Source organism: Myxine glutinosa, chromosome 12 (genome assembly GCF_964187855.1).
Source record: "Myxine glutinosa chromosome 12, kmMyxGlut1.1, whole genome shotgun sequence".
In the NCBI taxonomy this organism is placed as follows: domain Eukaryota; kingdom Metazoa; phylum Chordata; class Myxini; order Myxiniformes; family Myxinidae; genus Myxine; species Myxine glutinosa.
Window position 1 is genome coordinate 75,732,692 of NC_136272.1, and position 23,738 is coordinate 75,756,429.

Consider the following 23,738-nt stretch of genomic DNA (forward strand, 5'->3'; position numbering starts at 1 on the left):
CTATTACACATGGATAAGCAAAGACCTGAATGGTAATTCACATACATTCACATAAATATGTAACACTTTCAAGACAACCTGGCCCACTGTCACAAATCCTCCTTCTGTCTGTCCCACACACTTCAAGCCGAGCAAGAAATGCAGAAAAGGAATTGCCAATATACCCTCGACACCCCACCTCAAATGGCTGAAAAGAAACTCGCCAACCCTTCTCCCGACACTCTGCCTCCAGCTCACTGTACTTTCCTCTCTTCTCTCGTGCACCTTCTCCATGTCTCTTCCCAAGGTACAGACAATTCCCCGAAGATGACCTGTCCTGTTGCACCTGACCAAATTAAAATGTCAGGCCACAACCTTATCACACAGATCTCCTCTGCGAATACCAATTGTGGCTTTAGGTCTGCCACCACCTGCCAATCACAAGCATCTGACAGCCCTCTTGCTTTCCACCTCATCCTCTTTGACAAGACACCTCTCCCCCATTGGTCTCCTTCTCCACTCTTCTCTCTAGCTCAGCACCTCTTGTTGCAACATCTGCACTACCACCGCCAGCACCTGATCATGCCGCCATATGTATCTTCCTGCTGCCAATGCTACTGAGCATGCACTCAGTGCATGCTGCACCGTTCCCAAACCTCCACACAAAGAACATCTCTCCTCCTGCAACAACCCCCACAATCTCAAGTTTACTGGTGACGGAAGCACATCATACGATGCCAGCAACAGGAAACTCAACAATATTGCCTCCATCCTCCAAATCTCTTTCCACTTCAATGTCCTCACCTGCACACCTTCCCACCACATCCAAACACCTTGCTGTGCCTGTCCGACTGCTTTCACATATCTCCCCTCCTCCTCCTTTCTTCTCACCTCCTTCTCAATAATCTTCCTCCTCTCTTTCACACATGCCTTTCCCCATTGCTCATGCTTCATCCACCCCAAGCCATGCTTCCCGTGCTGTACCATCCCCACGACCTCCTCCTGTTGCAACCACCCCTCCATCTCATCCACCTCTGCTCTTGTATTCCACTTCCGACTTCCCTTCTTCTCTGGGAGAGCATTCTTTACCACTGAATCACTTGAATCACTTGAATCCCGCAACATCATTAACCCCCGCACCCTCACCACCTTAAACTCCTCGCTTAATGATGTCAAGAGAAACTGGAGTTTTCCACCCTGACAATAAAAGGCAATGTTCGTCAAACAGCGTGGCACTCCCAGCCACCTCCTCACAACAACCTCCATCCTCTCTACATGCCCATTCACAATATCGTACATCAATGGCCATAATACTCGTGGCATCAACCCAAACTTCAAACACCATACCTTCAACTTACCTGGCAAACCACATCCATCAATACTCTTCAAACCTCTCAAAAGCTTGTATATATATATATATACACAATTAGAATTTCAATATATATATATACACACACACGACATGGCCAGAAGTATATGGACACCCCTTCTAATTAGTGGATTCGGCTGTTTCAGCCACACCCATTGCTGACATGTATATTTAATCAAGCTCACAGTCATGCAATGTCCATAGACAAACATTGGCAGTAGAATGGGCCGTACTGAAGAGCTCAGTGACTTTCAACGTAGCACCGTCATAGGAAGCCACCTTTCCAACAAGTCAGTTCATCAAATTTCTGCCCTGCTCGAGCTGCCCCGGTCAACTAAGTGCTGTGAAGTGGAAACGTTATTGTGAAGTGGAATCGTCTAGGAGCAACAACAGCTCAGGCACAAAGTGGTAGGCCACACAAGCTCACATAACGGGACCGCTGAGTGTTGAAGCGCATAGCGCATAAAAATAGTCTGTCTACAGTTGCAACACTCACTACCGAGTTCCAAACAGCCTCTGGAAACAACGTCAGCACAACAACTGTACGTCGGGAGCTTCATGAAATGGGTTTCCATGGCCGAGCAGCCACACACAAGCCTAAGATCACCATGCGCAATGCCATGCGTCTGCTGAAGTGGTGTAAAGCTCGCCGCCATTTGACTCTGGAGCAGTGGAAACGAGTTTTCTGGAGTGATGAATCACGCTTCACCATCTGGCAGTCCGACGGACGAAACTAGGTTTGGCAGATGCCAGGAGACGCTACCTGCCCGAATGCATAGTGCCAACTGTAAAGTTTGGTGGAGGAGGAATAATGGTCTGGAGCTGTTTTTCATGGTTCGGGCTAGGCCCCTTAATTCCAGTGAAGGGAAATCTTAACGCTACAGCATACAATGACATTTTGGACGATTGTGTGCTTCCAACTTTGTGGCAACAGTTTGGGGAAGGCCCTTTCCTGTTTCAGTATGACAATCGCCCCGTGCACAAAGCAAAGTCCATACAGAAATGGTTTGTGAAGATCGGTGTGGAAGAACTTGACTGGCCTGCACAGAGCCCTGACCTCGATGCCATCAAACACCTTTGGGATGAAATGGAACGCCAACTGCGAGCCAGGCCTGATCATCAAACATCAGTGCCCGACCTCACTAATGCTCTTGTGGCTGAATGGAAGCAAATCCCTGCAGAAATGTTCCAACATCTATTGGAAAGCCTTCACAGAAGAGTGGAGGCTGTTATAGCAGCAAAAAAGGGATGGGGGGGGGGGGGGGTGACCAACTCCATATCAATTCCCATGATTTTAGAATGAGATGCTCGACGAGCACATACGGGTGTGATGTTCGGGTGTCCATACTCTTGGCCATGTCGGGTATATATATATATATATTTATTTGGGTGGTCCACAATTTTTAATTTTTTGGGAAATGTCATGTTCTCACCCTCCAGAACTGTTCCAATACCTAAAAGAAACACTGCTGGTGAAATAAAAATGAAATTGAATAATATTTATGGGTAGCTCATGGTCATCAAAGTTTCCCCATATGGTCTTACACTAACGTCTTACAATACCATGGACACTGAAACAGTTTCTGATTGTCGCATACTTTTACAGGAATTTTAAGTTGAGTTATGAATACCCTGCATGCCTTTTGATGTTTTATGAAGGAAAATATGTTTTGAGGGGTCTATGCAGTATGCATTGTACCCTGTAGAGTAGGCTGGCCGGAGCATGTGTGTTAATTGAACAAGGACTGGGCATCGAACTGCTATTTCTTGCTCGTCGCCACCACATACTTGAAATTGTGATTGGAGCAGTGTTTGTGAGCTGCATAGGGCCCTCCTCTGGACCAGAGATCTTAATCTTCAAACGATTCCAGGCTCGCTGGGAATTTCTGGATCAGGATAACTTTGATAATGCAACCACAGATGAATTGGTTAGTGAATCCCTTTCTGATATCAAGGATGATGTTCTGCTTTTCGTTGGGAGTCAACTTTTTTTTTTTCTTCTTTTTTGTATACTGAATCGAGGCTCGTGAAAGAGCTGACAACCGCGAGGGAAAGACAGCACAGGTGGACCACGAGGGAAAGACAGCACAGGGGGACCACGAGGGAAAGACAGCACAGGGGGACCACGAGGGAAAGACAGCACAGGGGGACCACGACGGAAAGACAGTACAGCTGAAAACTTGCTGAAATCCCGCCAAGAGATGATTATCGGGAATTATTGGAACTGTGTGTAATCTTTCTGGGTGGAGTTCCTGCAAAAGGAGTCCGGTTCATGGCCCCAGGACCCATGCACCATGCCCGTTGGATGTCAAAGGTCATCTATAGCCTGAAGGTTTGGATGTTCAGAAGTCAGTTCAAACTCACTAGCAAAGAGCAGAAAGGACTGAGAGACATTTCCATCTTCACCATCCGTATTTACATCAGAGCATGGATGACAGCTCCTCTTGCGGCTTCTGCCCCAAACAGTGATTTGCTTCTTCTAAAATCTCTGGTGCAGTACAAAGATGTAAACCAAGCAATTTCGAAGGCAGCAACCATGAAACTAGCAGGCCATCTGTGGTACTTATCAGAGGACCTGGTTGGTCTTGCATTTTTTGACAAGAATGTGCCTGCAGCAGTGAAACAACAAATGATCCGCGCACTGGAGAATGAAGGACAATGAAGGACAAGACTGTCTTCTACCGACTCCTCTCCGGCCTTGCTCCCCCAGCTCTCTCTGTGCTCTGTCCCCCAAATATTCCTGCAGGTCGCACAAGATCTGCCAGCAACCCTCTTATGGTTAAACTGCCAAAATCAAGACTCTCTGCTCACCTTCACTCCTTCATTCCTCTTTTCTCCCACCTCTGGAACAAACTCCTTCACTCTCTTCAATCCCACTCCTCCCTCCAGGTCTTTAAAACAGCTGTTCACCACCATCTCATATCTTCCCCCATCCAAAACCTTGATCTTTTCTACCCCCGCTAATTCACCCCAGATACACTTTTTTTTTGAAATTCCAACTTCTTTCCTGGAAGTCCTTGCAGTGTTCATATGTTTTATACCTCTCCCACCTCCCCCCAAGCCCTCCCCCTCCCACATTTCTCCCGATGTCCCTGCTCTCAAATGTTGTGTTTGTATCCTTCCCCCTCTCCCCATCTTGTCTACCGCTCCCCTTATTTTTTGTGTTTTATGTGTCGTTATGACTTTTTGTGTGATTAATGTTAGCTCTTTCTTGAACGTCGATCTTGTGTACAAAAAACAAAAAAAAATTCCTCCGAACCGCATCCAAATTGATCTGGGAAATATTCAGGAAAGTGGTTTGGAAGACTGTTACACAGAAATCCCGCATGATTTTTGAAAAGATGAACCTTCCTGACAGTTTTCTGGGAGCAGACCCAGAGACTTAGGAAGACCGAGACGATTTTAACGCAGCGTGTGAGACTGTGAAGGCCATGAAAGTGGTAAATGACCATGCGGAACGAGGAGTTGCACTAATTCAGGAGTTCAGTGGACTGCTGACACATGATGAAGATCAACTTCAGTTCCTGCTGCAGGTTGTGCAGGAACACAGGAAAACATTCCTTGACAGCAACAAGAAGACCCTAACTGGAAAAGACTGAATAACCAGCTGGTAGATGTGTTTAGAATTTGTATGTACTGTATGTGTAATTTGTGTATTGCGTTATATACCAAATTCACCTGTATAGTGTATAGACTATATATACTGAAATTTCAAGTTAGTTGAGCTACCTCTAAATATTAAAATGGATCCCTAAAACTTCACATAGTGTTTTTAGGACCAAATGATCAATTATATGGATGGTGAGAACATTAAAAAGTTGTTACAATTTTTTTCTCATATTATTCTGGACCACCCAAATTACATATGTATATATATATATATACTAGCTGAGGTACCCGGCTTCGCCCGGGTTGAATAAGAATAATACAAATATATGATGAAAAGAACATGTATATTTTAGAGCAATATCACAGTACATTTCCTACATGACGTTTTTTCAATTTTCAATTTCTCAAAACCTCTGGGTATACAACATTTCTGGTTTTCTTACTTGGTGCCAAGACATAAAGATTGCTTGGTTTTCCAACCCTCGAGTAGCCCACGTACAGCTGGCCATGGGCAAACACTTGTTCTGTGAAGTTCAGGCCTACAACCGTCATTGATTGCCCCTGTGCCAGAAATATGTCTTGAAATATTCCTGAAATAAGTTGTTGACCTTTTGGCCTATGTTAACCTCAAAAATAATTGGTGGTTTAATTCAGTGATCTGATGTGCAAATCCTCTTCAAATTTCAAGTCAATTAGATGAAAATTGACGATTTTAGAAATTTGGCCCATATTGATATTTTCACCTTTAGACCTCAAAAATAATTGGTGGTTGAATTAGGTGACCCGATATGCAAATCCTATCCAAATTTCAAGTCAATTGGATGAAAATGTAGGATTTTTAAAACTTCACCTTAAGTTGTTGACCTTTGGCCTATGTTTACTTTTTGGCCTATGCTGACCTCAAAAAGAATTGGTGGTTCAATTTCAGTGACCTGATATGCAAATCCTCTTCACATTTCAAGTCAATCAGATGAAAGTTGAGGATTTTAGAAATTTGAAATTGTTGTTGACTTTTGGCCTATGTTGCTCTTTTGGCCTATGGTGATCTCAAAAATAGTTGTTGGTTGAATTCAGTTTGCTGATATGTAAATCCCATTCAAATTTCAAGTGAATCGGATGAAAATTGAGGATTTTAGAAACTAAAAAAAAAAGTGGTTGACCTTTGGCCTACGTTGACCTTTTGGCCTACGCCGATCTCAAAAATAGTTGGTGGTTTAATTCAGTAAGCCGATATGTAAATCCTATTAAAAGTTCAAGTCAATAGGATGAAAATTAAGGATTTTAGAATTGAGGCTGACGACTGTTGAGAAACTCAGTTGGGAGGTTTACTGCCTGATCTGCATGTCACTTTGTCAAGAGAATCATAATTTCTTTAATGACCGGGCAGCGAACGTCATTATGTGCGACATTACGTCACTCCTACGGACGTGAAAACATTTGTTTTCCTTAAAAAATATATTTAAAATAAATAAAATAGTACATAAATTAACAATAAAAGAAGCTAAAAAACAATTTAAAATACAATAAAAAGCACATTAAAAATATATAAATATGTACGTACAGTATACTGTACGTACGCGCAACCGCTGATTCGCATTCAAAACAGAGGCGACGTACAGTATTCCTTTACTGTGTCTGTGTTAGCCATGGGTCCGAAGAAGGATAATGCTAGTGTTTCCAAGCGTAATGTGGTTACGATGGACGATAAGGTAAATCTGATTAAAAGGTATGGAAAAGGTGGAAAAGTGTCGGTGATAGCGCATAGACCTTATCGCGAATCGGAACCGCAATGCGTCATGGGATCGGAAAGGGGCAATAGCGCCGCCACAAACTACACCATGGAATTGCAGCTGGCGCGGTTTTTTAAACCATTGATATTAAAATAAAAAGTAGCCTATAACCACCGGAATTTTATGCTGATTCCGAATCTGTGTCTAAAACTTTTCTTCGATGTGTAGTTCTTGAGTTATAAGCGGACATCCAGACAGACAGACACTCCTCCTTTATTTATATATATATATATCTATATATATATCTATATATATATATATATATATATATATATATATATATATATATATATATATATATATATATATATATATATATATATATACAGACTTGGCATTTAATATGGAATATTTTTTTTGTGGGGGTGAACTTACTTTTCAAGATGACTTAGAACCAAAAGTTCATTAGAATTATGTTGAAATTATTCTAGATTTTGTTAATGTGACCTTTAAAAGAAACAAAAACCACATTTGACATTTCGAAGCAAATAAATTGATCCTTGAAAGTGATGTAAACTGATATCGAACTCAATTCACGGACAGTACTGTGTCAAACTTCTGTACGTTTTCCAGAAGTATCTCTTTATTTTGCACATTAGCCAAAAAAAATTTCAACAAAAACAAAAGCTAAATTATGACTGGGATTACGGACAGTAAAATTACAGTTCAGTACTTCGTGTAGCCCCCACGAGCATTCAGGAGAGCACGTACACGTCGAGGCATGCTGTTCACGAGATTTGCCAAGGTTTGGACAGGAATCGCTTGCCATGCAGTGACAATAGTCTGCTGCAATTCATGCACAGAGGTAGGATGCTGGTCCAAGTAGTCGATTTGACGCGTTAATTCTGCCCACAAGTTCTCTATCGGATTCATATCCGGGGACATGGCAGGCCACTCTATATGCTCTACACCACGGTCAGCAAGAAAGTGTTGGATCATGCGAGCACGAAGAGAGTGTCCATTGTCATCTTGGAAGACAAAGTTTCCTCGAAAGGCTGCACGAGCAAATGGAAGCAATGTTTCTTCCAGAATGACCCTGTACTTGAACTGGTTCAGGTTTCCATTCATAACAACCAGGTCAGTTTTGACCCCTGCATGAAAAGCAGCCCAAACGGTCACCCCGCCACCTCCAGCTTGGACTCTTGGCACTATACAATCTTCGTTGTGGGCTTCATGCACTTGTCTGCGCACTCGGACGCGGCCATCTTGGCGATAGACCAGAAATCTAGACTCGTCACTGAAGGTCACGTGATTCCAGTGTCCTGGCTGCCATTGACGGTGCTCTCTGGCCCACTGCAATCGGCGCTGGCTGTGTTGTTTGGTCAGGCATGGCTTTCACAGGGGACGCCTGGCACGATAGCCTGCTTGAACCAGTCGTTGGTTGACTCGCCTTCTGGATACAGGCACATTTGTCAGTTGATGCCACTCAGCCCTACGCCGATTAGCTGACTTGGTACGGCCATTGCAGACTAACCGGTGCAGCTGGCGATCATCTCTCCTTGTGGTTCTGCGTGGACGTCCTGGCCTCGGTATTGGAGTAGGGACTTTAGTCTTGCCCTGATGTTCTTTCTGGACAGCAACGGTTTCCTCCTGGCACACATCCCATGTAGATCAAATTTGTGCAGCCTCTTTCTAATGGTAGACTCGTGCACTTTGACATCAACAGTGGCAAGAGCTACCTGTAGGTCCCGTGATGGCATTGTGGGGTTCTTAGACACTTCTTTCAGCATCTTGCGGTCTGCTCTCGGGCTGAACTTTCTGGGGCGGCCTGGCCTGAACAAGTTGGCAGTTGTTTGGAATCTTCTCCACTTGTAGATGATCTTCCGGACAGTCGAATGATTGATTTCAAATTGTTTGGAGATCTTTTTAAATCCCTTCCCAGACTCGAAGGCATCTATAACCTTCTTTCTGAAGGCCTCAGAGAGCTCTTTTGATCCAGGCATGGTGATGCCGCACACTTCAACAACAAAGAGCAAACCAAACTAAATGTCTGAGGTTTAAATAAGACAGGTTCCTCCAAGATCCTCTCTAACGATGTTCTAATCATTTGCACCTGAGCTGGTGCACCTGATTTTAATTTTAGGTATTTGAAGTAGTGATAAATGTAGGGGTGTACTTACTTTTTCCACATGCGAAATTTGCATTTATGTTTATTTAAATTATACAATGGACTAACAAAATGTAAATGTTTCATGATATTTCTTATATTATATCACCTTTATCTCTCAATATTGTTGAAATGAAGATCAAATAGCTGTATGTTGAAATATGTTGAAAAAGTCAAAACTTTACATGGGGTGTACTTACTTTTTCACGTGACTGTGTGTATATATATATATATACATACATGGCCTGCCTGGTCTACACATAAGACGTCGGCCATTGTAGCTTACAGCGTTAGTGTGAGAATCTTCTACGATTATCCCAAAGACTCAATAGCTCAGTGGGCTGTTCCCGCATTAGCGAAGATGTCCCTCTTTACACTCGCCCCATGTGGGTCTTAAATGATGTGTATGTATAATTTATGTATACCATATATTATATAATAAACTTGTTTCAATAATGTTAAGCAAAATGATCAACATGGAAAGATGGAAACAATGGACTGAAAATTATCAATTTATCTACTTTGACAATATTTGTCCCTCTGGAATGTTTTGCATCTTACACTTCAGTTACGTATTCCTCATCATCACTGGAAGGAGTTGGGGGAGCAGGTGGAACGCTGGGGATGTGTTTTTGCACAATGCGTTTCCCACCAGCCTTCACTGCACACACACCAAACGGGTGGGTATCAGGTTGTCCTCCACAGAAAATCAGCATAACAGTGTACCATATTCAGGATGAAGGAAGTGTCCAAGCAATATCACTTTCCAAACCATAAACATTCCAAATAAATACAGAAAATGGATGGGTCATATTTATAATTAACTGAACCAAGGTGGATTGTACCTGATACCTGACACACATTTGTCAAGTTTTGAAGGTGAAGCAAACATATGCACACATTCTTCCAGTAACGCACTTCTGAGTAAACTCTGTAAATGTATTGTTGCGGTTTTAGAACCCACACTTTCTTGTAAATATCCCATCATTAAATGGTTAAAGGCAGTGCCGTATATTAACAGAGTCTGGCCAGCCTTTGATCTGCTCAACTACTGCCGTGATTGGTCGAGCCCGCGTCACGTGGTTTACAGGCGCCATTTTGCATACCACCTCAGCCGAGCAGCTTTCCCGCTGCACCCATTCCGTGCCATTGCTTCGTATCGTTGCATGTTTCATTGAGTAATATTTCAATAAAATCAACCAATATGGTGTGTTGTGCCGCTTGGGGATGTTCTGTTAGACCAGGAGAAGGTCGTATAATGCACAGATTTCCTCGAGACAAGGAACGAAGTGCTATTTGGGCGGTTAAAATATGCCGAGTTGGATGGAATCCATCACCTTACTCATATTTATGTTCAGTAAGTGAAATCGCTTAATATATATTGGTTTCAAATCAAAAGTGACGTGACACGTGTGTATTAGGTCTCTGGTGAGCTTAACATTTATTTAGTCAACCATATATATATATATTATACATATTCCCTGTAACATTTTTCATGTAAATATGCAGTGTATAGGGTATATATATATATATAAGGGATTATGTATAATAACTGAAAATCAGGTATTATACATAATCCCTTATTATACATATACCCTGTAACATGCACTGTATATATGCTTATATATCAGGAAATACTTGTTTATGACGCAATATTTGTCACCGTTTGTGTCAGTTTCCTGAGTAAAGTGTTTTTTGAAAACGTAACATTTTTTGGGGGAAAATAATACTGTTTCCAAATATTATATTGCCAAAAAAAGCAGTTAATTTGGATTGTTTCAATAGATAGGACTCTGCACGACGTTGTGGGTATAGGTTGATATGGAGCCCAAGCACACAGCCGTAAAACGCAACGTAAAGTTACGACCGGAGAGCATGGCAGCAAAAGTATGGCAATGTGAGCGCTCGTCAAGAAATTGAAATAGGATATATGTATATACACGTACAGTCGTACACATTTGATATATATATCTATTTTATCTAAATATATCACCAGGGTTATAATGTTTAATGGTGGATTTCTTCAAGAATAACAAATAAACAATGTACCTCTGAGTCTGTTTACTTTTTTTATTGCTGATTATGGTGCGAGTCAAGTTATAACAACATTTGAGAACCCAAGCTAATGAATAAAATAATAGACATTGTACTTTCGTAGCATTATGGGAATATTGTATGTTACGTTTCCAGATAATAGATGAAAACTAGTATACAAGCTCCATTTTATCAAATTACAATTTCATGCCAAGAGAAATAAAATTTATCAGTATGCTGTATGCAGCTGACAATAAATCGTGTGCCGCGACAGGCAAACAATTCGTGTGAATAAATGACGCCGCTTGCAGATTTTATTATTCCAATAACAAACAACACGTCACTTTAACTTGAATTAGTTGTTCCTCATTAAATCTGCGACCAAACAGTAATAACATCGATTCCCTCGTCACAGAACTACAGGATTGCCACAGCTGACATACATCTCGCAGTGCCAGCGTGCGAAGTTAGGTATGCAACATGGCACCAGTATTTCAGTTGGCCAGACTCTCAATATACATGGCACTGGTTAAAGGTAGCACCCCATAGTTAGTCCACAAGCAACACGTAGGCCACCATAGGATTCCAGTTATTTCATTAGTATGTGTTTTAGATACGGCCGTGTTTCCAATAGTTGAATCTGCGTTGTGTCAATCAAATAAGGAGTAGGCCCCAATCCATTCATTTAGGCAACCCCCCTCTCCAAGCGACGCCATTAAGCGCGCCCTCCTGTCTGTGCCCCACGGCCCTCCCAATTGTTACGCGCCTTGCCAGCAGCGTTCGCAGCCTCGCTGGGCTTCCGCCCAAACGCCGCCATGGGCCACGAGGTGAGGCCCGGAGGAAGGGGGCGGAACGCCAGGAAGAAGGTGTGGCCACGTCAACCCACCATCAGGGCGTGGCCGGTAAGCAAGCACCAGCCAAACAGGGCTGTAGTAAGATCGCCTGATAGGCGTGGCTTTTGGGCTCGCGGAGCGATCGCTGCTTGAATTATAAAAGCGCGAACGCAAAGCCCTTTCACAGGACTCTCGCGAAGCACTCGAGTGGAAGGTTGGCATTTGAGAAGGACTTGGAGGACTACTGTGATTTGAAGGACTGACTAGAAGAGCGCGCTTGTGAAAGGACTCTGGTTGGAACCTTGTGCTAAAGCAGGACATTGGAGAGAGGGGGCGTTTGGCACGAGCGTGCACTTATTACATACGCCGCTAGGACACCAGCCTTCCCCCCATTGTATAATTGTCTGTTCGCGTTCCACTACACGCGAAGCTGCCTGCCGGGTTTCGTCCGTTGGACCGGAGCCTGGGCCGGAGCCGGGCTGGAGCCTGGACGCGTTGGTGACCATCAACCATCTACAATCCCTGTGTGAGTGTATCTGAGACGGGCCCATTTGTCCTGGGGTATTAAGAATAAGACTGTTTAAGGCTGCCCTGTGTGCTTCTTCTTCCTCTTCCTATCCTGTACATTTCTTTTGTTTCCTCTTCTTCTTTCTTTGTACCTAATTAATAAACCAATCTGTTCTTCCTATTTTCTGGGTTTCCTCTTATTCGATCGCATCCGTCTTTTCTCTTATTGGGTAAACGTGGCACGATCGGAACCGCCATAATCGGGTTTAGTCCCTGTTAACGGCCCGAAACGCGGCTCGCTTCGCTCGGCGTGTCCACTAACGCCGTGGTTCGGGCGGGAGTTATTTCCTTGCTTCACGGTCGGTGTTAGTAATTAGGTATTAGGACTAAGTCGACCAATAGCCCTACCTAATACCGACCGGAAGGAACGTATAACTTCCAGGACTCGGGTTGGCCAGATAAAAGGACAAGGGGATTAACCTCCCCCGCCCCCCCTTGATAAGGGGAGAGCCGACGTCTGAGATCCGCAACAATATATTTGGTATATTACTGTGTATAAACTGTTGTTGTGATCATACAAGCTTGATATTTGGCACATAAAGATCCCTAACTATAGGGTTATCATATATTTGTCCTGTGACAACAATGTTTTTAAAATGGCCGCCATTTATATGGTATATTAGGGTATATGGTATATGGTATATGGTATATTAATTTGTATAAACTGTTGTTTGAATCATACAAGCATGGTATTTGGTACACAGTTAAATATTCTGACTATTAGAGTCATCACAGATGTGTCCAATAAAAATGGCGCCCAATTTTTAGTAAGGCAGATAGGTGAAATATTTGGGAGAATTGTGCATTTGATGATACAAGCACGAGAGTTGGCACACAGTTAGAGTATGCCCTAAGGAAGATATAGATTTGTCCTGTGACAACAATGGCGGCCATTTTTTCAAAAAAAGGACAAATCTGCAATGGCCCTATAGCCAAATGTCTTTCTTAGGACATACTCTGACTGTGTGCCAAATGCCATGCTTGTATCATGAAAGGCACAATTCCTGCACCTATCTGCCATACTATACACCTAAAATTTGATACAGAACGTATTGTTTAATATACACAAGAATATAAGACCCATCGCTTTTCTGCCAGGAACACCAATCCTATAGATAGAGTGCATGTGAAAGGAATGTTTGAGGAGAACCATATCGCATCGGTCCGCCACTCCTCACGTATGAAGAATACAGTGCAGAGGGGAACAGGGAAATTCTACCATTTTTGCTTAAACGTAATACATAGATGGTATAGTGTTTTGGCCAACAGGTTTAAAGATAAAATAAATAAAAATTAACTTTCATCCTTTAAAAATCGTGCGAATAAATTATTAAAATCTAAGATGCTTTTTTGTTTTGTATCCTTTTCTCACCTGTATTGCAATGCTTTGCGTCCTGCTTTGCGATGCTTTAAATGGCGGTGTATAATCAGAAATACTGTTTGATATATTACTGTTATATGAATAAAATATTGAATAAAGGAAACGTTTTATTCCTCCCCACACCCATTTTTTTGTTCGTCTCAAATAGATGGTAACAGCCTCAAAATCTTGTGTCCCAAACCCATCTCTCTCTGTTCCCACCTTACCCAGTCGAACCCAACTGCTCCTGGACTCTGTGTCCTTCTCTCCTGACAAGGTGGAGAAGTTTTTGTCAAACCTCCACTCTGATTCTGCAACTGGACCAGACGGCATCAGCCCACGGGTCCTAAAATCCTGCTCTGCCGCTCTATCTCACCCTCTCTCTGTTATCTTCACCCTCTCTTTTGCTCAAGGTCATCTGCCAGCATCTTGGAAATCAGCCAACATTACCGCTTTACACAAAAAGATGCACAAACAGATCCTTGCAACTACAGACCAATCAGCCTGCTCCCAATTATCAGCAAAGTAATGGAATCCATCATTGCTTCAGATATCAAATCCTTCCTCTTCTGCAATGGCTTATCTCTGATCATCAATTTGGATTCAGACCAGGTCATTCTACTCTGGAAATGTTGCTTCTGCTGTCTCAACAATGGATGGAGGTCCTCAATGCCAAACAGGAAATCAGAGCTGTCTCCCTTGACATATCACGTGCCTTCGATACAGTCTGGCACCCAGCTCTGCTCACCAAACTCTCCTCCTATGGTATCCAAGGAAATCTCCACTCATGGCTTGCGGACTTCCTCTCTGGTCGTCGTCAACGTGTGGCCCTGAATGGATTTCTGTCATCTCCCCTTCCTGTTCTGGCTGGAGTTCCCCAAGGTAGTGTTCTGGGCCCTGTGCTATTTCAGGTCTTCATCAATGATCTCTCCGACTCTCTGGTAAATCCTCTCTATTTCTTTGCTGATGACTCTACTCTCTGCCGCTCCATTCCTCATCCCTCAGATCGGCAATCTGCAGCCTCCTCACTCTCTGCAGACCTGGACAAAATCAGACTGGTCAAACAAGTGGAACATGTCTTTCAATCCTGACAAATCTCACACTCTTACTATGTCTCTCAGAAAAGACCGACGGGAAAACTCTCCCATCTACTTTCTCAACAATCCTCTCCAAGAAGTTCTGTCACTCAAGCTTTTGGGTCTCACTATCTGCCATGATCTTTCTTGGGAAAACCACATTTCCAAGCTGGCCTCCAAAGCCAGTTGCCGACTGGGCATCCTCCTTCGTGCGAAGTCCTTCCTTGGCACACCTGAGCTCCTCACCACATACAAGGCTTCCATCCGCAGCTCAATGGAATACTGTTCCCCCCTCTGGGCCGGTGCTCCTGCCTCACACCTAGCTCGTCTTCACGCTGTTGAAACCAAAGCGTTCAGAATCATTGGAATCTCCCGCGATGAAGCTATCTCCGAGGGCTTTTCACTTACTCGCCTCAGGCAGGTTGGTGGTCTTTCTGTCTTCTACCGACTCCTCTCCGGCCTTGCTCCCCCAGCTCTCTCTGGGCTCTGTCCCCGAAATATTCCTACAGGTCGCACAAGATCTGCCTGCAACCCTCTTATGGTTAAACTGCCAAAATCAAGACTCTCTGCTCACCTTCACTCCTTCATTCCTCTTTTCTCCCGCCTCTGGAACAAACTCCCTCACTCTCTTCAATCCCACTCCTCCCTCCAGGTCTTTAAAACAGCTGTTCACCACCATCTCATATCTTCCCCCATCCAAAACCTTGAACTTTTCTACCCCCGCTAATTTCATCCCAAATCCACTTTTTTGAAATACCAACTTCTTTCCTGGAAGTCCTTGGTGTCCTTGTGTTTTATACTTCTCCCACTCATAATGCTGTAATCCCAAGTTCAAATCCCAAACTCGCAGCCTCCCACCTTCCCCCCCCCCCTTCCCCAAGCCCTCTCCCTCCCACACATCTCCCGATGTCCCTGCTCCCAAATGTTGTGTTTGTGTGCTTTCCCTTCTCTCCCCATCTTGTCTTCTGCTCCCTCTTTATATATATTTTGTTTGTCTGTTTGATTTTTTTATTGTGATAAATGTTAGCTCTTTCACGAGCCTCGATTCTGTATACAAAAACAAAAAAAACAATCGGACCTCGGGTCCTGAAGCTCACCTGGATCAGGAGCAACAGTCATTGATGTCATAAAATTTCGCTGCTGATGCAACGCCCTCTGTAGGTTAGAGTAGGAATTGTTAGCGTTTTTGGCCCGATTTCAACCCATTAACGACTTCAGATTTTGATGCGGTCAATACACCTTCGTTAGGCATCAGATCTGAAGCTTGCTTGTGGCCAAGTTTCATCAAAACCGTGTTTTGTTTAAGAGATAATGACTGAAGTGTTTGGAGTCACTCACTGTCTGACTGACTGGCATACCTATGGACACTATTCGATCGCATAAGCTTACTGGACTAAAGTCCAGGTGAGCTAAGAAAAACAAGTACAAAAAGTTTTAATTAAAACAAAAGCCGCGTCGATGTTACACAATGCCTAGATGCAGCTGTGCCTATAACGTCGATGTTATAGGCACAGCACATTCCTATTGATTCGATTACTTGATGTTATTTTTGTGCAAAGTGAAAATATATCTCGGCAATTTCCCGTGTGTGGCGACGAATTTTTAATATATCTCGGCATTTTCCCATCTGTTATTTCAGGCGGTGTATGACTGACCATGCCGCGATGTAAAAAAATATATATCTCGGCAATTTCCCGTATGTGGCGACACGTGAACGAAGCTATGCTCCTCTCTCCACATTATTGTGACGACGTATAAATTAAATATTTCATCGTGACGATTGTCATCAAATGGACGAATTTTTAATATATCTCGGCATTTTCCCGTCTGTTATTTCGGGCGGTGTATGACTGACCATGCCGCGATTTAAACAAAATATATATATCTCGGCATTTTCCCGTCTGTTATTTCGGGCGGTGTATGACTGACCATGCCGCGATTTAAAAAAAAAAATCTCAATGGACTTGAAGTTACAGGCCTTTGAGAATTCATTTCGTTCTATAAAGGGCAACTTTCATCGGATTTTCTCCCCGTTTTTTTTCAACCGAGTCTAAAACTATGTTAGCGACTGTGAAAAATGAAATGATATATCGAATTTGATTTGAAATAAAACTGTGTGAGAGAGGAAGACACCATGGGCCTACAAAACAGGCCTCAAAGCTATGCGAGTTAATAAAATGGTGGATATTTGTTTATACGAAGCCTCTCCCAAAATGGGTGGAGCTATGGTTCCCAGAATGGGTGGAGCTTTGAGGTTTTGTCTTCTCTGCAAGAACAAGAACAAGAAGAAGAAGAACAAGAAGAACAACAACAACAGCAGAGGGCACTCTATTAGCAGCGTCTGCGACGCAGCTAAAAAAAAAAAATATATATATATACAGTATATATTGTTACAGACGCGGGTTTTAGATGTTATATTGACCGAGCGGTGGTGTATTTAACCGCGTCCGAACAGTTACTCCCCGATTAAAACCCGATTCCACCCGACGTTGACCAGATCGCCCCACAGATATTCAATCGGGAAATCTCTAAAGCGACCGAAAGAGAATGAAAAAGAAGAAGAAGAAGAATACGGAGGAAGAACAGATTTTATTATACACACACAAGCAATGGATGGAAGAAGCAGTAACACAGCGAATCGTTAACTTACACTATTCATTTTTACTTAGCCCCAAGACAACGAGTAGGACAGGACGTTCACACTTACACAGGGGATATTGCAGGCAGGTAGGGCTTGAGATGGATTGCTTGAGAGGGAGGCTTGAGAGGGAGGCAAGGTCGGGAGGCCGCAGTTCGCAATTCCTCGCGGTTTTGGCGGGAAACCCTCCGTCGTGTATCCGCTGCGGTAGACGTCACGCGCTGGTTCGGCACACCTGCTCCTCTTCTTGGGGTGGAGCCGTCTCCCTCCTTTCAGCGCGTCTCTCCAGAGCTGGTTTCCTTGCCGAGTACCTCTCCTCTTTGGCTTGGAGCGTTTCGCATCTCACCGCTCCTTTTTGGTGCAGCCTCTTTGCTCATCTCCCAGGGTCATCTCATAAAGCAGTCCCTTACAGTCGCTTTTATCACCTCGGGCGAAATCAAGCCGCCGGCTCCGAGGGCACGCCTACCGGGTCGCTCACCGCGGTGTTGATTGGCTGTTAGGGCTGGTTCACTCCTTCCCTCTTATGACGAGGTGGAGACACGCCTTTCTTCCCCAAACCTACCTCGTGGCCAATGGTGGTTTGAAGAAAACCGCCCAAAATGCGGAAGGCAATTGGAAGGGAGGTTTTGGGGAAATTGGAAGGGAGGTTTTGGGGAAATTGGAAGGGCCTACGCTTATTTTGTTTGATACAATGCAAAGTCAATCTAGTGGGAAACACATATTTAGCCTACATGGAATAAGGAAATACACTATTTAAAAGATATATCGTGACCTGCGTGTAAGTTTCATGGAATTAACTAGGACGCCGACTGCGACCATTATTTACATTAACAGGGTGTTACCGTACTTTTGTAACGTTCACATTGTAACGTTTCCACATTCGTTACACTGCACCCTCCTTTCTTCAGGCACGTTCTCGGGCCTATTAAACTTGAACTTAATGTGACACGTAGGTGTAATTCCCTCTACAATTAACCTGACCCTGAGTGTGACAATCTTAAAACACAAATAAGTATGTCCCCCTATTGCATTGCATCCTGTCTAACAGACTCAAGCCCACAGCTAACCGAATTACGGAATTATTCTCAAACTATACATTTACGGTGGGGAGCGTTATTTACAATGACGTGATTTCTTATTTACAACGCAACCCAGGACCTGTGTTTTTTCTTTTTTCTTTTTAGGGAACAAGAGAAAGAAATTCCTGTTGGGAGGGAGGAGACAGCACGCATTGCATCGATGCACCAGTACCAATACCACCAAAGCACCCAAAAGCACCAAAAGCACCACAAAGCACCCAAAAGCACCATCCGGTGCGCAGTCACCATGGTTCATAATAAACACAACAAAACAACTGGTGGTGGACTTCTCTTTCTCTGCTGGGCCGATGTTCTTCCCGACGTCTTCTGGCTTCATGCGGCCTAGTTGGAAATAATAAAAAGCACTACTTGTGTCCATTTTTATTTAGGGCCTCAGGGGCCAACTAAGGGTGGTTCACCTGTTTGGCATAGGTGCCACCTTACCGAGGTCCGCAAGCAAGATTCCCTGGCCACTATGGCCGGTCTCCAACAGAGGTGCCCTGCCCCAGAACCTGGGGTCCATCAAGTGGTACTTGGCCGCAGAACAGCGGTCCATACAGTGGTACATCAACGCAATGCATGCTGGTTCTGGGAATCTCGGGCGCACAATGGCCACCTCACGCACGCTCCCATCGGCGCACAGGTCATGTGGGAGACAAAAGAAAGACAATTGAGCGAGGGGTAAGGTCACAAGGGTACACGTCAATAAGGCAATGCAAGGTGAAATGCGTACGGAGGGCGAAGTGAGAAAGCTCGTCCCTACCGTACGTCACCCCCCTGTCACCTACCCTACCCTTGCCCTTGCCCTTACCCCATATGTACAAAATCTACACATTACCAATTCGTCACTACTGTCACGTCTTCCCCATATTTCCCCTATACCAAATTCGTCACCACAATCCCTCTACTTCAAAATTTGCCATCACCAATTCATCATCAATCCTCATAAGGAGGGAGAGATGGAATTATGCACAATGTCACATCCACGTCATGATGCGTCTCACAATCCAAACATTTGCATCATAAAAAATAATCAAAACATGGCATGGTGTGGAGTACCTGTCACCTCAGGTGAGTGGCTGCAGATGGTGCGAGGAGATCCTTCATCCTAACTATCCTCTAAATGACTTTAACACACTTTACACTACCCGGGGTCTCTCCCTGCCAATCCATTGGCCAACTTACACTATGGGTTCTAAAAACCAATTCCCATTGACCAAACTGTGGTGCTTTTCAATTTGGGGTCTCACTCCCCCGATTCATCTCCCGGTGCCCTCGCACAATTTCTGGGCTGCGACGTCTAGCTCTCCCAACAGGTCTACCCACCTGCACACCTCCACCACTGTAGTTGCCACCCGAGCTTACCTAGCTCCTCACCCTAACCTATCTAACTGGGGCAGGCCCCTCCTGGCTCTGTCACCCCACTTGGTGCCCTCTGGCACTGGGCTACCCGGGTCCGTCCTCCGGATCCTCGGGCCCCATCCACAACAACTACTACCGGCTCCCAGAGCCCACCTGCGGCCTCACCTGGCCGACATCCTCACAGTGGTGGAGTGCCCAAACAACTACACACACTAACAGGCTACACGCCCAGCCATTTCCACAACACTAATGCACCCATCCACATACCATTCTGCCAGCCGCACCACAGATGCCAATATCCAACCACAATTTACCTGTACCCTCTACCTAACACTTACACTACCCGCCCCGGGTATCCGTGATGGGGGTCCACTCTTCCCCCATTCACACCTTCGCACCATCCACTCCACTCCACAATTTCCACCATTCTCACTCCACGACCATCCATTCCAATACTCCAGATATTCCACACTACCATTTATTCCACACAGCCACATACACCTGTTGTTGCACACCTGTGCCCTCACACCTGGTGCCACCTGCACCCTCCTTTCTTCCTGGACCATTTGGTCAACACAACACGCAATCACCACTACTCCCTCATACACTGCTCCACACACCTGTTCAGTTGCACACCTGTGCAATCACACCTGTTCCATTCTCACCTGTTCAATCCTCACACACACGGCATCATCTCAGCTAACTACCCCCCTCTGAAACTTGCGCTTCCCAGTCGTCCCTTTAAACTATTGCGCTCCCACGTCATTATAATCCACACTAATCTACCTGCGTCCCCACTACAGGTATCAGTCACTAACTAAACTTAACGTTACCTAATGTCATCTTCGCTAGATCCCTACAATTATCCAAGCCCTCCCTGGCTCGGTTGCCATAGCCACCCCATAAACTATTGCGCATTTGCCCCCACTTGTGAGGGATGGTGGATTTGCCATCCCACCACATCGGGGGTCTCTCACTATAAATTTTGCTCGTCCAAATTCCAACCAATTCAAAAATTTTCCATTTACTGCCAATTCTACTCACTTTTCTAAATTTCGTATCAATTCACTATCACTATTACCATCACCCGTCTACTTATTACATCCTCTCGGTGCGCCAATTCACGTCTACAGCCCGGCTTCGTACAGCCGAGCAATGAACGCGGATTCTTTTGTGCCGGCGGCTGGATGCGTCCCGCATTCGGGGCAGGGGCGGGGGCTTACCCGGGCCGAGATCGAGATCCCACGCACCACCTCGGCGTGGAGCCATCCAATGTCCCGATCTCGACCTGCCGGCACGTCGCAACAAAACGTGGTCGCCATGACGACCCCTCCTATCCAGCTGCCCGCTCCGCCTAGTGGAGCCCGGACGCGGCCGTTCCAAGCGAGGCACAGCGCGGATCGCGTACGGCGGTTCTTTCGAAACCGCCGTGGTTCGGATCCCCGCTGGTCCTCGCGGCACGCGAAGCTGCCCGACGCGCACCGAGGGCCCGATTCGGCTATAAGTCGTTCTAACCTCTAACCTGGTTACCGTCGACGCTTCACCTGGATTCTTACAAGCATACGCTACCCCTTTCTTGCTCATACATGCAGCTGTTCCCATTCTCCTCGTACCTTTCCTTACACACCTTGGTACACTCATTCCGCTCGCCGACTTGGTCACACACCTGACCACCGAACACTTTGGCACACATTCGTTGGTCGCACACCTCACCAACACACCTCTTCGCGCCCCCTCCTCGGTCACTTCCTCTGTGACAATCACAGGTGTGCTCTCATTCGCACACCCAACCACGTGCCTCACTACCAACTCAAATGTGCCTTCCCACACACGCTCTACCATTCCAGGTGTGCATCCTTCCATTCCAGGTGTACATCCTCGCTCACCTGTCATAACCAACTCACGCTCCGTTTCACTCTCACTACTCTCACCTCCATTCTTGACCGCGCACTCACCCTTACTCTCGACAGCACACTCTTTCCTCATGCACCCGTCCGTTACACACCTTTCTCGCGCACACCCTCCCGTTACATCCTCTGTAACACTCACCACAGGCGTACACTTCCTCGTTACATCCTCTGTAACACTCACCACAGGTGTACACTCTCTCGTTACATCCTCTGTAACACTCACCACAGGTTTACACTCTCTCGTTACTTCCTCCGTAACACTCACCACACCGCGCTTCCATGTACCCCCTCGCACACGCGCTTCGACCAACTCACTCTTGACGGCACACTCACTCCTCGGCGTGCACTTTTTCCTCACACACCCCATGGTCGGACATTCTCGCACACCTCTTTTTTCGCACACCTGACCTGTCACACACTTCACCAACGGCCTTTCACGAACACCCGGATCCAAACCAATCCCCAAGCCGACTGAAGCTTTCCTCACATCATATACATTGCCACTCACCTCCGTACTTCGTCTCCGCACCTCCTTTGCCACCTGCAAACTCTTTATTTGGTTAGTGAGCATCACATTATGAGTTGAGCACCGACCTTGCACATATTCCATCACCTCCTCCTGGATTTCTCTTTTAGTTTCTGTCCGTTTCTTCTTAATTTCACTCACCTCTTCTTCCACTTCCTCTAATTTTTGTTTAACCTCTTTTATTTCTCGGTGCGTCTCTTCAAGTTCGTCCTCTAAGGCTACCGTGACCGTCTCTATGTGCATCCTCACCTGCCGGTCCTTTGTCTCCATTATCTCTGTCACCTCGTCCACCCTCATTGTCAGTTCCTCCCGTACCATCTGACATTGCCTCTGTGTCGTTATTAATTCGTTTTTAATTTCTTTTTGTGTCGCCTTTAACCCTCCGAGTACTGCAGTGTTCCTTTGAACCTGCTCCACTAACTTAGTTTGTCCCTCTGTCAGCTGTTCCACCTCCTCCGTCAGATCTTCTATTCCCCCTTGTAACTTAGCCGTATTATTTCTCACCTCTTTCTCCATACGCTTCTCACCTCGCTTTACCTCCTCGCGTAGCCCCGAAACCTCCTCACTTACCCCTCGTCGTATTTCTTCCATCTCTTTTGTAGATGCCACCCTCATCTGTCCCAATTCATCCCTCTGAGCATCCAGTTTGGTTTCTACCCCGATTTTCACCTCCTCTATCTGCTCTCCCATTTGTTTGATTTCCCTGGCAGATTGTTCCCCTATTTCCCGCAATTTGTCCTCCATCCTATTTTCTAACCCCATTAACCCATTTTTCACCTCTTTTATCCCGTTGTCTAACCCCTCAAAATTATTGTCTAACTTCCCAATTTTCTTGTCTAACCCCTCAAAATTTTTGTCTACCTTCTCACCGGTACCCCTCGCTTCGTCCCTCATTACCCCCATTTGGCCCCCTATCCTGTTTTCCATCCCTTTGAAATTATCGTCTGCTTTTACCATAAAGGCCATCATCTGTTTCATAAACAGGTCCAAATTCATTGGCATCTCTGGCTCGGCTGCCGCGACCACGGCCGCGGCTAAATTTGGTGCCGCTACACCCACGTGCGCGAGGACGCCATTTCGTGCGCCTGATACCCCCTCAACCACACCTTCTTTACTCTCCTCCACCCTTTCCTCCACATACATTTCCCCGAGGTCCTGGGTCGATTCCACCCTGTCTATCTCTCCCACCGACATCCGATCGCCTTGATTGTCCATGGCGCGATCTCAAAATTCGGGTTTTGCTTTATAAAACAAAATAAATTTCGGCAGCTTGTAATTTTGAGCGCGTTAAGCGCGCTTCGGGTCCGATTTCGGGTCCGATCTCCCTCCTCGACACCAATTGTTACTCTAATAGTACAATTGGTGTTCCAAAATTTGGGCCTAACAAATTTAGTCCCAGGTCCGAATCCCACTCCTCGACACCAAATGTTACAGACGCGGGTTTTAGATGTTATATTGACCGAGCGGTGGTGTATTTAACCGCATCCGAACAGTTACTC

General features: G+C 45.1%; 2 protein-coding genes across 2 annotated transcripts in view; one reads left to right on the forward strand and one right to left on the reverse strand.

Moving 5' to 3' along the window:
• The window catches only part of DAP (death associated protein), a 50,076-nt gene that overhangs the window by 22,657 nt on the left and 3,681 nt on the right, over positions 1–23,738 (reverse strand). The window contains exon 2 of the mRNA XM_068103228.2: positions 9,416–9,515. Within this exon, the coding sequence (XP_067959329.1) occupies positions 9,416–9,515 (100 nt within the window). The remainder of the gene's footprint in view (positions 1–9,415; positions 9,516–23,738) is intronic.
• VPS25 (vacuolar protein sorting 25 homolog) overlaps positions 1–23,738 on the forward strand; it is a 53,745-nt gene that overhangs the window by 15,183 nt on the left and 14,824 nt on the right. The window lies entirely within an intron of this gene.